The sequence below is a fragment of the Anthonomus grandis genome, chromosome 10 (genome assembly GCF_022605725.1).
Source record: "Anthonomus grandis grandis chromosome 10, icAntGran1.3, whole genome shotgun sequence".
In the NCBI taxonomy this organism is placed as follows: domain Eukaryota; kingdom Metazoa; phylum Arthropoda; class Insecta; order Coleoptera; family Curculionidae; genus Anthonomus; species Anthonomus grandis.
The window spans coordinates 26,344,678-26,361,445 of record NC_065555.1 but is presented as its reverse complement, the minus strand read 5'-3'; the positions used below and the strand labels follow the sequence as shown (position 1 = coordinate 26,361,445).

General features: G+C 34.6%; 1 protein-coding gene across 15 annotated transcripts in view; it reads right to left on the bottom strand.

The window, feature by feature from the left end:
- The window catches only part of LOC126741664 (voltage-dependent calcium channel type A subunit alpha-1), a 771,245-nt gene that overhangs the window by 37,499 nt on the left and 716,978 nt on the right, over window positions 1-16,768 (bottom strand). For 9 of the 15 annotated variants that reach the window (XM_050448189.1, XM_050448197.1, XM_050448188.1 and 6 more), the window contains 3 exons: window positions 13,174-13,292; window positions 3,650-3,801; window positions 2,796-3,008 (listed from right to left, as the gene is read on the bottom strand). In XM_050448189.1, the coding sequence (XP_050304146.1) occupies window positions 2,796-3,008; window positions 3,650-3,801; window positions 13,174-13,292 (484 nt within the window). Of the gene's footprint in view, window positions 1-2,795; window positions 3,009-3,649; window positions 3,802-13,173; window positions 13,293-14,541; window positions 14,552-16,768 lie in introns of all 15 variants that reach the window. The other 6 variants (XM_050448198.1, XM_050448199.1, XM_050448203.1 and 3 more) reach the window with 5 other exon arrangements.

Sequence of the window (16,768 nt, the reverse complement as noted above, 5' to 3'; positions counted from 1 at the left end):
ATCCCGAGCCGTTTTTGGAAAGAGTGCCAAACCTAGCCTCTCTTTTTGTACCTTTAATATATTAATTTTATTTTCCATGATAATTTGGTACTTTTTTGCCCAGTTAGTAGTGTCTCTGATGACAACTTTCGGTATTTTTGGGCTGCTAGGTTTAGCACTCGTCCCTCTTCCTGCAATTGAGAGATTATTCAAAGGCATATAGAGAGGATTCTTTTCAGGTAGTTTGTCCCGCTTTCCCAGATTTTCATCCGCCGTGTCATCTGGGAGCGCTAAGGGACCAGGTTCTTCGTCTGAGTCTGTGTCTGTGTCTTCTTGTGACATCTCCTCCCCTTGCAGGGAGGAGACGCCTGTATCATCTTTAAATCTTTTACTAGGATTTTCTTCTTCTATTTTGTTGTCGTTTTGCTGGTCCCTCAACACTCCCAGCTGCTCGGCAAAATTTTTATTTTCATCTTCCAATTCTTCGTTTATTTTGAGTATTTTTTCCATATTATCATTCATAAGTTGCAGTTGGGAATTGAAGACACGGTTTTGTTCTTTAAGAATTTCTATTTCTTCTTCAGTGTTTTTAAGCTTGATTTTTAGTTGTAAGTTTTCTTCTTCGAATTTTTTGTAATCTTCAATTTCCATCCGCAACACCCTGATCTCCGACTGGAGGCCATCACAGATTGTTTTGTAATTTTCTGAATTTTTGTGTTTCTCTGTTTCAGTATTCTGATCGGGATTGTGGGATGGGGATGGGGTTTTAGAATATCTTCTTTCAAGAAGAGGTTTTTGGAAGGGGTAAGGACTGCCTGCTAGAGACTTACCCCGCTCTAGGTTTTCTTGTTTTCCTCTTTTCTCCGTTTGTTCGGTGTTAGAGGGCTCATTTTAGATGGGTTGACATCTCTGTCTTCGGTGGTTTGGCCCCCCACTGACTATGGGGGGCAAATTGACGCTGTTGTCCGCCGTTTTGGAAGGGTTTTATTCTTCTTTTGCTGCTCAAGTATGCTTCTGACGCTTCGTTGGCAACTAATGAACTAACTCATTCACAGTGGTTCCTAGCAAATCGTTGATATATACCAAGAAAAGGGTGGGGGATAGAATGCATCCTTGAGGGACTCTAGCGTTAATGTTAAATTTGTCGGAGAGGTATCCATCGACGGCTATTTGGATTGTTCGTTGTTCAAGAAAACTTTTGATCCAATTTAATAATGAGTTTTGTATGCCGATTGAGGAGAGCTTGGTTAGTAGTCCCTCATGCCACACTCTGTCAAATGCCTTGGAAATGTCAAGAGCTACTGAGCGGGACTCGCCGTGCTTCTCCATGGCCTCCGTCCACAAGTGTGTGACGTAGGCCAGAAGATCGCCGGTGGATCTAAGCTTTCGGAAGCCGTATTAATGATCGCTGATTAGTCCAGATGATTCCAGATATCTTAACAGTTGTTGGTTGACTGCTTTCTCCATAATCTTCGATATTACTGGAACTAGTGCAATCGGGCGGTAATTGGAAAGCATCGTCTTCTTACCTTTTTTGGGTACAGCTTGCACTCGAGCAGTTTTCAAGCTTGTTGGAAATTGGCCCTGCTTATACGACTTAGGACTTGATAAGTCACTACGTGTAATTTTGTTTCTAAAGTACATCTTCTTACGCTGATCAACCTCTTAGGATTTCACAATCTACATATAGTTACAACAACTGCTAGTTTGGAGTCGAGAAAGCATAAAATAGCTGTGTGACCTTGTGCCGCACGTGGCACGTGTAACTAATTTTTTTGCTATCAGCAAGAAGGGCTTACCATGAAGTAGAAGAGGTATGTTCTTTACTTGCATTGGAGAGGTTTTCAGCATAATACGGTTGGTCGAATGGCCACAACATACATTGGAAAGAAGCAATGATTTTGTATCAGAAACAATTTACATTACGCAAAACCAAGTCCTGCAGCCAGGCCAGTGATATTCCTAACATCTGGACACCCCTACTATCAAGATCTAATACTTCACGCACCTCTAGTATATAGGCAAATTTCTTATTGTTAGCTCACACCTGATAACGGTTGGAAATGCTTCTCAACCGAAAGGGCGTACTAAATTAAAAGTAAAGATAATGTTCAATTCAAGTCCTTTGAAAGTCAAATAAGTTTTCATCTATTCGAAAAATTGGGAATCAAGTGTTATTGTATGATAAGAAAAGTAGTGAAAATGTTAAAATGTTTTGCTTCACGTACTCTGATGCGTTACTAATTGAGGTTTTGTATGTCACCATTTGAATTGATAGATTGAATGGTTGTACTTTACCATCATTAAAATATAGTCATCATGATTTTGATAAACACATTTTTATTCTTCCTATAAATATTTTTTGTTAAGTTCCTTCCATGAGGCTTTTGACAATATTATTTAAGTATTAGTTAATATTTGTAATTACTAAGCTGTAACTTCCCAAGTTTATGCGTAGAGGTTAATTACCTTAGTTTAATGTTAAAAGCTACAACACATACAAGATACTACACTAAATGCCTATTACTCATACATGGCTGTTAATAATTATCAGCTATGAACATTTTCAACTTAATTATCCTATAATAAAGCAAATAATAATAAATACTTAACTCTAGTTCAGTTTTATTAACAACCTGTATTCAAATTACAACACAGCCAAAGCTACCTAATATCAAGGCATTGTGGAACAAAGGCCGAGATGCCAAGGTCGAGTTTTGCATCTGAGAACCACTATGTATTACCATTTCGCGTTGTCAAATTTACAAAGTTCATTAAAAGGGATGATTCATAAACATTATTGGGTCAAGAAATACCTATGAATGGCGGCCCTTGATGATGATGAGTGGGATGCGTCGGACTCGGCGACCTCGACCTTTGACACAGACTGGTCGTTCCGTATGCCCCACCTCTTCTCGAGGACCTTAAAGGTCCGTATCTCGGATTTTGTCGCCCGTACCCCCCGTTGGTGGGCGAAGGCAACCGCGCGGGACTTGTTGAAGCTGACCAGGAACCTAGTGCAGAAAATTCTTAACGACACCTTTATGAAAATCCTTCTTCCATTCAATTTACGAGGCAACAGAGAACTTTAGGTATAGTTTGTTGGAGTAGTCCATCAAAAAACCTAAAACAATCCTGGTTGCCTCGCTTTAATCAAGTAAAGATAAAGATTATTCCAAACAGTCCAAAAGTCCTAGGACCAGAACGGGCTCTTAACTTAGAAACAAAAACTTGAACAGATTTTTATTTTAAGGTCGTTTCCAATACATTTTAAATAAATTAATTTTATTTTCACTAAAACCCATATATCAGTTTTTAAACGACGTCATATTGGAAGTTCATTTGCTGTAAAGCCGTCAGAACATCATAGGCTGTCATTGATCTTATTATATCGGAAAAAAGCAGAACAGTTGTCAAGACATTATTTTGCTGCTTAGGGGTTGTTCATCTTATTCATTTCGGTTCTTTTGCGCTCTAATAATAGAATCATTACGTTTCAGTTGTTTAGTAAATTTGGTCGTCCTTCCGATTAATATAACATTATTTACGTAACCCACCAAATCTATATTTATTAAAATCAATGTTTGGGACGTTAAAATTTCAAACCGATATACATATTTTATAAATTTTCTATAAAACTACCGTAAAATGATAATCTATATAAAAATACCTCTAGGAATTCTCTTTGAAGAATGCCGCTGATGTTCGTTTTTCACAATTTCCACCACGGTATCAGAAAATCCAATGTCGTGGTGTAACTGCCCAGTTTGGTGCCTTTTCCTCGGTGAAGGACTACGTTGCAGTGATGGAGAGTTTCCTCTTCTGTAATGATATAATTCATTTACTCCAAAAAAAAATGTCAAAAAAATTAAATAATATAAGTCTTCAAAGGTTATGTTACTGACAAAAAAAATTACGTCATAAAATAACCCAATTTATTTATTTGTAGATACTCATATTTATTTTGTAGAAACAAGCCAAACAAAGGTTCAAAACCGATCTAAGAACAAGCAAAAGAATCAGCTGGTGCAAGTTTCGTGAAGTCAGACTGATTATTTAAGTTCGCCAGACTGGTAAAGCTTTTAGGGTCAAATAGAACACTAAATAAACACTAAAGAGGAGATACTGTAGCATCTCCTTATAAAGACGATACGGCATGCATTATGCCGAAAACTAATTTAAAGTAAAAATTAAACATTATTTGAACCGAGATACCGCGAGCCCTTTGAGACAGCCTACTGTATTTTGTCCAAATAGAATAAGTCCAATAAGACGTTAGTTGGGTCTAGATGTCATTCCTTCTCCAGTTGAAGATTATCTTCCCAGTCATACGTTCCACAGAAATAGAGGTCAGCAAATCTGACAAAAGACTACAGCTTTCTTTAAATCTTACAGGCTTACTAGCTTAACGCCCGTAATAAAAACTTTAGAAAGAATAAATGATATTTAAGTCTATGCAAAAACTTTTCTCTTAATACTAGTGACATTAAGAGACAAGTTCCTGCATAACAAAAAAGACGCAAATTGTATGCTGTAATGGAAAAAATAGAAAAAAAGATTTTTTTTGCGGTGCTTTACAGAGCACTGTATTATAGCACGCAATTCTAGACTTGCGACCAATGTACGGTTCTCATTGAATTTGAATGTATTAATTTTTAAATTTAATTAGGTTACTATTTTTAAATAATTTTTCTATTTCGGAAATCGTCATAAACAGCACTCCTACGGTTTTAAATCGTATTCTTACCAGAACTGTTGCCGCTAGAACGACTTCTACCTCCAGTTTAGAAAAAGGAACAAAAAGCAAAAAAACAAAATAAAGGTATACATTATTTTTTGCATGTGAACAGAATAAGCCTTAGTTTAGTAAACCTTAGTTTTAAGATAAGTTTTTAGTTTTTTTTCTGGTTTTCTTTTGTCTCACTTCAAATAATTGTTTAGGGTAGGTACAATATGTCTTTACGTATTTCTCAAATTAATGTTAGATCACTAGTTCCGCATTTGGACGAGTTTAAGACTACCATTTTCAACAATAATTTCGACATTGTTGGTGTGACTGAAACTTGGCTAGGTCCAGATATACCAAACAATAATATAAAACTAAATAATTATACCTTAAAAAGATGCGATAGAGCGTATGGCCGCGGGGGCGGTGTGGCTCTTTGTATTAGAAATCAATTTAAAACTGAAATTCTCTTTTCTGAGAGTCATGAGTTTTTAGAATGTATCTGGGCAAAAATTACAATAAAGAAAGAACATTTTGTTATTGGAATAATTTATAGACCACCTAGATCAAATATTCAGCAGTTTTTAAACAGAATGGAGGACCTTGTTTCTAACTTGTTTTCTTTGTATAACAACATATTTTGTATAGGAGACTTTAATATTGATATGTTACAATGCGATAATCTTTTCACAAAAAAGTTAGTTTCGATGTTTGAGCCCTTTAATTTGAAACAAGTTATAATGGAGCCAACCAGAGTCACGAAATCTTCTAGTTCCCTAATTGATTTAATAGTCACTAATTATGACCAAATTAAATGCACTGGTGTTATCAATTCTAATTTTTCCGACCACTTCGTAGTCTATTGTGAGATACAAATGGCCAAATTAAATTATAAACCAAGAACTATCATTTCTAGAAATCTAAAAAATATAAACTATAACCTATTTAAAAATGACCTTCAATCGATACCGTTTAATAATGTTTCCAATATCGTTGATGTCAATAGAAAAGTCGTATTTATTAACAACGCTATAACTAGCCTATTGGATATTCACGCTCCTCTTAAAACAATTACATTGCATAAAAAATCCTTCCTACCCTGGATTACAGAGAATATTAAGAAAATGCAAAAATTAAGAGATGCAGCTCTTCAGCAATTGTGAAATTATGAGGTATTTAACATAATTAAAAAAATAAAAAGTAAAGCCTTTGGATCAGACGGTCTTAACATAACTCTTCTTGAGCTTTGCTGTCCTCATATTTGTGAATATATTACACACATAATAAATAAATGCTTAGAAACTAACTATTTTCCCAATTGTTGGAAGGAAGCCATTGTCTTACCCCTTTCAAAAATAAGTAACCCTACTGACTATACACATTTTCGATCCATTAGTGTGCTACCAACTATGTCTAAAATATTAGAACGCGTATTGGATGTACAAATAAGGAACCATATTAATAGATTTTCAATATTACCCATTAAGCAATCTGGATTTCGCAGTGGATATAGTTGCGCAACAGCAATGGCAGATATTACCGATGACATTTTTCGTGCCCGAGATAATAACAAAGTAACCGCTCTGGTATTGCTAGATTTTACTAAAGCCTTCGATTTTTTAAATCATCAAATATTGGTAGCCTTACTGCACTACAAAGGATTCTCAAATCATGCTATAGTTTAATAAAGTCATTTTTAAGTAATAGGTCTCAAATGGTAAAAATTGATGCAACCTTTTCAAGTCGTCTTTCAGTTCTTAATGGGGTGCCTCAAGGTAGTATATTGGGGCCACTACTATTTAGTATTTATACAACATGCTTTCCTCAATATCTTGAATACTGTAAGTATCACTTCTATGCAGATTATACGCAGTTGTATCACTCCTTTGCACCTTCTGATTATTTAACTGCTTTGAACCATATAAATGCTGATCTTGATGCACTTGTTAAAGTCTCTAGTAAGCATATGTTAAAATTAAACCCTAAAAAATATGTAGTTATTCTCTTTGGAAGTAACGTTCAAATAAGGACTATTTATGAAGAATTTTCTTTGTTTGTTGGACATCAAAAACTTCAAGTAGTTGAGAGCACCAAGAGCTTGGGTTTAACACTCGATTCACAGCTAAAGTTTAGTGGACACATATCAAATAATCTTAAAAAGTCGTATTGTGCTCTAAAAACCATGTACCCTCATCGACATTACTTAGATCTGAATATTAAACGTGAGCTATGCGACTCTCTTGTGTTGTCAAATTTTAATCATTGTGATGTGGTTTATGGACCTTGTCTAGATGGTCAAGACTCCTATAGAGTTCAAAAAATGCAAAACTCTTGTATTCGTTTTATTTATGGCATTAATAGGCAATTAATATGCGTCATGTATCACATAAGCTTAATTATCTTAAGTGGCTTAAAATGTTTAATAGACGTAAGCTACATTCCAGTGTGCTATTTTATAAAATTATTAAATACCGCAGTCCTCCCTACCTATACAACAAAATTACATTTCGGACAGACATTCATCACTTAAATTTAAGAAGTAAATCTTTAACTATTCCTAAACACAAAAATCAATTTTTCAAAAAATCATTCTCTTATAATATTTCTCATATCATGAATGCGCTACCACCCGATATAACTGATATTTCGAATTCCATTTATAGATTCAAAACAAAAGTAAGGCAAATCTTATTGGATAATCAGTGACATGCATATTAGAGCTAGAAGATTTATTTTTCATTTTTCTTGTTTATAAATTGTAATTGAATGGCTAGTATTAGATATATTCTTCCGTATTTAATTGTTGTATTGTTGTAATCTGTACCAAATCATCAACTACCTGAATGTAATGTATGTACATTATATCTAGTAGTTAGTTTAATTTATTAGTTGTTAGTTTAATTCGTTAGTTTTATTTAAAAAGTAGTTTAGTTTAAAAAAAAATTTATGTTGTAGCTATGTAGGTAGAACAGAACCTGCATTTTCAATGCAGGAGTCTGATACATTAGCTTTTATTTACCTCAATTATTGAATACACCTGTAAGTTTATATTCTATGTAATTTCCATGGTAAATAATAAACGTTATTATTATTATTATTATTATTATTATTATTATTTATAAAATAATGTTTTTTAACAACCTGTACACACTCGGTAGATCATTCTCGACAGAGGCATTCACATCAATTCAACGGAATTAAAGTCATTTTTTTTTTTGTTACATTTAAAACATTATCAAAACATCAAAATCTTAACTTTACTTTATCTTAAAATGCGGTGGCATTTAGTTTATCTTTTGTACAACTAGAATTTAATTTGATTAGTGTCAACCTCTTTTTCTTCTTCAATCCATAAAACCCTAGTGGATCATTAAACCCGCCTTCCTTTCACCTAATACAAGAAGTGTAGCAGAAACCCGACCGGCTAAAGAGTGTTCATCCAGAGAATTATAAGTACCCTTAACATACTTACATAACATAATATCACACTACGTACAGTACATCATAATTAACAAAAATACAGTACACTTTTCCCTCCTGATATACGTATCGAAGCTTATCAAAACGATTTGACCAAGACATGTTGATTAATATACTAAAAGCCAATGTTTCTGTTGTAGGGAAGATATTGAGCAGACTATGTCATATAAATATTAAGGACATGCAAAATATGCAAGGCAGGGATAACCAAACTTATGAGCTCTCTCGTCACATATGATGAACCTGGGTAGCCTTTGGTAAAAGAAATTATATATTTAAGGCGGACTTGCCCATGTAACTCAAAAGGAAAACCTTTAATCAATGTGTGCTGCCAATTTTTAATTATTGCGCAGAAAAATTGACACTTATAAAAGGTTGTAGATAAGCTCCACGTAACTTAGAGGGTTATGGAACACCAATTGTTAGGTGTCTCTCTTATACGTGATCACAGATGAAGAAATACACATAGAACAGGGACAATCGACTCTGTAGAAACGATTGCCTTATTAAAATAGCATTGGGTCGGACACATTACCAGATTATCTCTCAACAGATGAACAAGACGTATTGTCGAGTAAAGGCCAAGACAAGAAGATTTTCGCAGTAGAGGACTCCCACCTACCAGATGAACTGACGACCTGAAGCGTATTGCTAGCAGTTGGATGCAGGACGTACAAAATAGGGACAAATGGAAATGACTGAGGGAGATCTATGTCCAGCAGTAGACACTTGTGGGTTGACCACGACAGGCTTACAACATGCTAGTTTCCTTATTGAGTTGGATCATCCGCCTCGCCAGAGAGCAATGCCGGCTCGACTCTCGGAGAATGTCGAACGAAAGATTGAAATAGAAAGTAGGTGCCCAAAAGGAAGCTGGCTGTTGCCAAGACTCTACCGTCTGATCACGGACGATCTTCAATATACGACGTTAAATACTAAGGCTACATCTGGACAGTAAACTGTCACTGAACATAACTAAACATATAAGCTAAGATCTGAACAAAGCTATTGCCGTTATGTGGCAGCCGCGAAGGATAGTCTACAAGAAGTGGAATACTAAAATAAATATCTTGCAATGGTCTATGCTTATACTGTCATCAGATTTAGAATCATTTTCGATTCGGTAGTATAATAGCATGAACTACAGTTTAAAAGGCAGCAAATACTTGATGCTAAAATACTAGAAACTAAGGCTCGACTTCAAACGTCCATCTTTGCATAATAGGAGCAATAAAACAAATCTCTGATGCAAAGTCGAACGTCCTGCTGGAGTTTCCGAAACTCTTGGGAATTCATAGTGGTAATATTAAATGACAAGGTCCTGAACAAAAATCAGCCCACAAACCTTAAGGTCGGGTCAACGAATTCCCTGCATGTTGTAATTAAAAAGGTAGAGGAAGTTGCGTTATCTCTTTGTTGTGTGGTGCTCTACAGGCTAGGAACATACTAGTTTCCTTGATGAGTTGGATCAAATCTGCCTTGCGAAAGAGGATCGCCAGCTCGACTTTAGAAGAGTATCAAACGAGAGATCGGAATAGAGGGTAAATGCCCAAAAGGTAGCTGATTGTCGCAGAAACTTTGGGGTCTAATCATGAATGATCTTTTAAAACAACTCAAGGGGAAAAGATTTAATTACAGGGATATACTGACGACGGTTTGGTTATAGTTCCAAGAAGTCAACTGAAGTACTTTGTGAATCCATGCAAGGTCATTTGAATCTGGCTAGGAAACCGGATTCGGAAGATACATTTTATAAACAGGAGAAAACTTAAGAGGGATTATGATAAATGCTATGTAGCAAAAACATCTTCAAATAAAAAAGGAGGTTAAATACTTAGATGTACATTTGGACAGCAAACTGATATGGAGTAACTACATAAGGTAGGTTCTAAACAAAGCTATTGCTGTTATTTGACAATGTTCAAAGAATAGTCCCCAAGAAGTGAAATATCAACCTAATATCGTAATGGTCTATACTGCTGTTATCAGATCTAGGATCATTTAAGACTCAATGGTATGGTAGTATGGATTACAGTAAAAATAGCAACAAATGCTTAGAAACTGGTCATACTTTAAACGTCCGTTTTTCCGTAACAGCAACAATAAGATCAACTCCTAATGCAATGCTAAACATTTTACTAGCAACGACTTCTGCAGCTTTCTCTGTAATTTCATATTTTAGGCTCTAACACCCTACGTAAGAATGAAAAACAGCAAGGTGTAAGAATATTGAAAAGGACCCATGCTAGTTTCAGAGGTCCTTCTCGGTCGAGAAGTCGAGAAGAGAGGCCACGGTTTAAACTTAAGAAAAAGAAGGTCAATTAAAGTAGATATTTTTACTATAGAACAACGTATAAAAGGGCTTAGAAATCTCGTTTAATGACGGCTTTAAAATAGCTTGTAAAGAACCCATGATAAACATATCAATGCAGCAAAGGCTATTCCACTAGTACTGGCCATTGTAGAAGTGCTCTTATAGCCATGTATACTCTCACAGCCAAATATGCTTAAATACCTTTAAAGGCTATAATATAAGTACCAAGGGAGAGTGACGGACAAACTTCTCAATTGCCCAAAGGGATCAAAATCATTCTGGTCTGTAGCAAAAGCAGTTGGTCAAGGTTTCTGTAGGTCAACATTTCCACTATTGAATAGGGAAGGTGATTCTATTGCAATGACCTCAATAGAATAGGCAATTGAACAGACTTGTTGGGTCTGATATTCACCTGAACTTTACCGTGGACGCAAACCATCGACTTTGAAAAAAAAATCTTTTTTGATGCCAATAATAGTCTTTCGACGCAAAGATCTTAAAAAAGTTCTCAACGGAGAACATTAACATTAACAAGGCCATCGGACCTATTAATGTTCAAGAATACTTGAGAATACCGCCATTGGTATTAAAAAAGTGTGCGGTCGTGCTGTCACTACCGTTGTGCAAAATGTTTTCTCTTTTAAACAGAAAAGGTCTCTTGTCTAGAGACTGCAAACTTGGGCGGATTCAACCGATACCCAAAAAAGGAAGAAAGACGGCGCCCATCAATTACTGTCCGATTGCTTTAGTCTTGGGAATCACCAAGGCAATGAAGAAACTTGCCAACCAGCAAATTTTGAAATACCTGTAGTCCACCAACATCATTAGCAACCGACAGTATGGTTTTCGAAAACGCAGGTGGACTGGCGATCTATTAGCCTACGTCACTCATGTTTGGCCTGAGGCTATCGAGAAATATAGTGAATCTCGTGCAATCAGCACGAGATGGTTCTTATGGTTTGCCACTAGCTATCGTTGCTAGGTTTGGAAACTTCTTCGAGAACCGATCCATCTAGGTTGTCGTTGATGGACCCACCTCATCAAGGTTGTAAACTAACGCCGATGTTCCTGTTATATATCAATCACCTTTTCCACAAGACTTATGACAAGACTAAATCATAGCTTTGCTGATGACAGGACATCCGTGTCTTCCTTCAAGTCGCCCAACTAGATGATTTCAGCCGATACCCAGTGCGATAGGCGTCGCCAGGTAATAACTCTTAATGTCGACCTTAATATTATTTTGGATTGGGGTGAGTCCAATCTGATTAAATCTAACGCTGTTGCTATTATTACAGAGAAAGCTGCCTCAATCCTCACTTTGCCACTGTCTTCGTCAGTTTGCTTGTTAGGTGTGGAGGCAATATGTCTTGGCATGATTATGTAGCGAGAATAGCCAAGCGAATTTTCAAAAACTTATGGCTCTCTTAAAAACGAAAAGGCTGTATACACTGCAAGAGCTTTTAACGCTTTACAAGGCTCAGATTTGTCCATCTTTTGAGTTTTGCTCTCATATATGGACGTTTAACGCATAAAGAGAAGATAGCGACCCTTACTCTGTTTTATCGATACCATCACGGTAAATACTCTTCCGAACTGGCTCATAGCATTCCACCTAGAGCTATACCTCTAAGATCTACTCGTTAGACAGATGCGACTCATGAATATCCCGTGCATTTGCAGACGCCTAAAACATTGCTATCTTAAGACTCCTTTTTATGGAGAAGTGCACGTCTGTTGAATCAACTCACAATGCACGTCTTTCCCGCACATAACAACTTGCAGAAGTTTAAGAAAAATATCCATCCCTTTTTAGTATTGGCGCAACTCGTGATACTTGAGTACCATAAGGTTTGTCCTTTTGCCAGTGTATTCCGTAAAAAAAAATATATATATAGCAAAAACTTCTTCAAATAAAAAAAGGGGTTAAATACGAGTCCATCTAAACAGTAAACTGGCATAAAGTAAACATGTTAGCTAGGTTCTGAACAAAAACGGTTCGGAGCGGAAGTAGTTTTCTAAAAGTACCAACAAAGAACGAAGTAATAAAGAGCCTTGCATGGAAAATAATTATATACTCTGGCAAGTGGCCTTAAAAGCTATATAACTACTAAGAACTAGTTCACAGCTGATAGAAGAGTGCAGGAATATGCCGAATGAGCTAGAGAGAAGATAATTAGTTTGATTATGCTAGATCCCAAGACCCAATAGATGAAGTGGAACGAAAGAGTATTAGTTCACAAGACTTGGACTAGCACGTTATTCGCTAATATAGACCAGAAATAGCAAGTGCAAAGAAGCCAAGAATTTATTGTCAGACCCTTCTAGACCTAAATAATTTCTAGCGGATCTGATTAGAGTTATCAGAAGTTACAATAGACTTAACCCTTACCGGCTAAAGGTGAACTAGGTTAAGGAAAGATATATGAGTAGCTTTATCTGGAAGGGATTATCTTTTTTCTGGCTGCTTAAGAAGCATGAATGAAGATCACCATTCAATTATATTCAATCAGAATTATGATGACGTTAGAGGGATTAGTATAAAGGGACTTTAGCTCAACATATTACTACAATATTCATTCTGTAATCAATTTTATGTAGATAGTAACATTCCTTTAGTTATATTTTTAAAGATGTACAAAGCACCATATATTTTAACTAAATGAGGATTTACCTGATACTGGGACTTCGGCGATGCGAATTCCCAAAAGCAGAAGGGTGAAGGTGTTGCTGGTCGCCTGTACTATCACACGAAGGTCTCCGTGAGCCCAGTACATCCGCCAGCTCCGTCATCTATTAAAATCGAAAAAGAAAATAACAAAAAATGACCAAGTACTTTTTTCTTTGTACCTTTAATAGGTTTTAGCTCAGAAAAATAGAAACTTATGTATTTTATATAAAAATCTGCAAGAATTGCTTCAAAAATTTTGAACATTAATAAAGTTCGATTATTTTTATTAATTTTTTTGTTTACTTTCTACACTTATAAGCTAAGACTATTTAAACAGATTATTTGCTAGATATAATCGAATTAAAACCTCATTCATATAACAGACCGCTTGCATGTGCAAAAACTTTTTTAAAAACATGCAATAAATATAATAAAATGAGTAAAAGACATGCAAGTTGTGTTTTAAAATGTTTTAAAGTCAATGAGAGGTTTATAAGTTTAAATAAAAACCTTAGATTTTATAAATCTCTCAAAGAAAAATAATCGTGTAAGAGATGGTAAAAATAGTCCGGTGCTTATACAAAATTTAATAAAACATAGAATAAAAAGAATTAACTACAATTATTAGTTAGGTGCATAAAGTTAGAAAAGGTGAATTTTATACTCTAACTAAACCAAATACCACATATATATTTAAACATGATTGTTAGTAAATATGTTGTGTAAAATAAGTAGGTTATTTTGTTTTTCGTTAGTATGTTAATAAGAAATATCAATCGAGATATCAGCATGCACAGCCGTAGGTTCTCTCTATTAGTTCAGTTCCAAAATGCGTTTAATTCTCACACGCATATGCTAAAGATTGGTGTAGTGTGTTACGGTTGCATACAACCCTATTACAGCGTCACTCTTTTTCTTTTAAAGTCTTATATTATCTTATATTCTATTCATATTGTAGGGAATGTTTCCTAAAAAACATTTTAAATAACAATATTTCTAACCTAAAAGATCTACAAAACATTATCTAAGATACTCTAAACACCAAAAGCGAGCGCTGTAATAAAGATTGCCGGTGAGATTAGTAGGTAAGTATTGAAAAACATTTAATACGGCACTGGCTATGCTTTCTCACTAAATAATACCTTCTAGGACTTGTTCTAAGACTATTACATCAGTTTTCTGATGGATCTGTAAAAAATTATCAGCATGGAGCATTTATTTCTGGAAAACACTATTTTATATTATTAATCTAAATTTCGGCTATATCAGCACTATCTATAATACAGAGAATTCTAAACTGTTTTTCTATTTATTTTTTAAATTAAAACTTGGCCTAACTATGTTTACCATATATTTGCTCAAGATGTTCACCTTTTTGTTCCTGAAACAAACAAAAACAATAATGAGTAAATTAATTCATTTTGCAATAGTTTTTATTTTTATGTATTGCATGGGGTTTATTAAATTAATTATAAAATATAGAATTATTAATATTCTTTAAGTATTTTGCTCTAATTTGCACTGGACCTATAAAAGTAATACATCATTTGACGAAAGTTAAAGATATTAGAATATTTAAATAAAATAATTGTTGTATGAATACTAAATGTCTTTTCTCAGACTCATCTGGACCCATTTTATAGCAAATCTGATTGGGTCTGACTGGCACCTGTACGTATTAGTGGTTTGGTGATAGAAATGGATCATCACCTGATAGGAAAATGCTAGGCTGAGGGAAAACACCTTAGGATTCCCATTTCTAGAAATGGAGAAATTGGGTAATTTAAGCTAGGAAGGCTCTCTTTCATTAAAAAAGAATAAAGCTAGACAGGGTGGTTGAAGGTCGTCGAGTTATAAAGAGTATAGCGATGGTGTTACCGCGGTTGATGTAAAAGAACTTTTAGGGACACGCTAAATGAAGCTAAAGAAGAGAGGTTAATTCAGTTTTGCTTAAAGAATGGATTTTCCAAGTAACGCCATGTTTTTGCAACACCCTTATCTATATACTTGTATATCTCCAGATGGTAAATATTGGAAGACTGATTATATTACAATAAAAAATCGTTGGAAATTATCCATGAGGTTGTGTAAGACGTTACCAGGCTCAGATTGTGGCTCCGATCATCAAGTCCTTATTTATTTATTCAATTAAAGTCTTACAAAAACACCAATTCAAAGGTAATTACACTATAAAACTATACTTAAAAAGGGAAAAACATGCAATAGAAAAACAAAAAAAATTTTATATAGTATGATTACTATTAATTTTTACAGAGATAATTGCAGATTAATAATTTTATGTAGACAAAGTTATTAAAATAATTAAAAGTAATAGTTTCAAAGATATAAGTTTATGTGGTAGATTAAAAACTTGCTAAAGATAGAGTCATTGGGTGGAATGCATAAAAAGTAGTAGATGCTAATGCTTCGCTAAAAAAGATTCTAAAAAGTTCTCAAAATTGACAAGACACTTGTCAAAACTCGTTTTTCTATCAGTGTGTCTATTAGTATTAAGTGTGTTCATGTAATTCGGTTCGGATTCAAACTTTTTAAAAGTTCAGTGATTATAATACTGGTTTAACTATGAGTGATTCTTCAGATTCCGATGCAACAAAAGAGATAGGACAAGATAAAAACGAACAAGTATTATTTATTACTCTACTTGAAAGTAATCAAATTTTATTTGATAAAAAGATGACACCAAAAATTAAAAACGAAAAAGAAGATGCACTAAAAAAATTAACAATGGTTTTAATAAAATAATGGGAAAAAACCTAGACACAAAACAAATTTTGAAAAAGTTTAATAACATGAAAACAAAAGTTAAGAAAATAGTTGACTTGAAAAAAACTGGAAACAAAAGAATTGTACTGACGGAATGGCAAAAAAAAATCTACGACTTATGGAATGAAGGAGAAAACCCAGTTCTACACAAAGTACCAGGTGCATGTTAGGCCGGTGTAAGCAATGAGATTGATGTTTTCTTCCAAAACAGTGAAGATGACTTCCACAGTTCTAAATCTGGCTCCAAACAAGTTAAAGTCATGACACCTAAAGGTTCTAAAGCAGCTGATAAGGAGGAGACACTTATTCAACTACAAAAGACCTGTCTACAAAAACAAATTGAAGCAGCCGAAGCCCAAATTTCTGCTTCTCGAGCTCAACAGTCTTCAGCCGAAGCTGAGGAACGGGCCGCGATTGCATTGGTAAATTTTGCCAAAGCTGGTGGGCAGTTAGTTGACCATTTAATTAGACGGGACATGTTGGATTATTAACAGGAATATAAAATCTACGTATAAACCCATAATTTAAATATAATATGAGCTGTAGTATCCATTTATTTCTTTTATAGTTTGATATTTTGTCACAAACTTAAAATTGAAATAATTAGTTTATTTAGTTGTTACTTTTTTATACTAAGTTTATTATTGAACATTTCATAAGTTACCTATTTAATATATAATTATCATAATATTAATAATAACTTAAATTATTAGGTATGTTAGTTATCATTACGAAATAAAAACTCAGCAACTTCATTTCTGCGCTGTGTACCTTGATTTCGAATTTGTGCTTGATTACCCTCTGGCATTAGTTC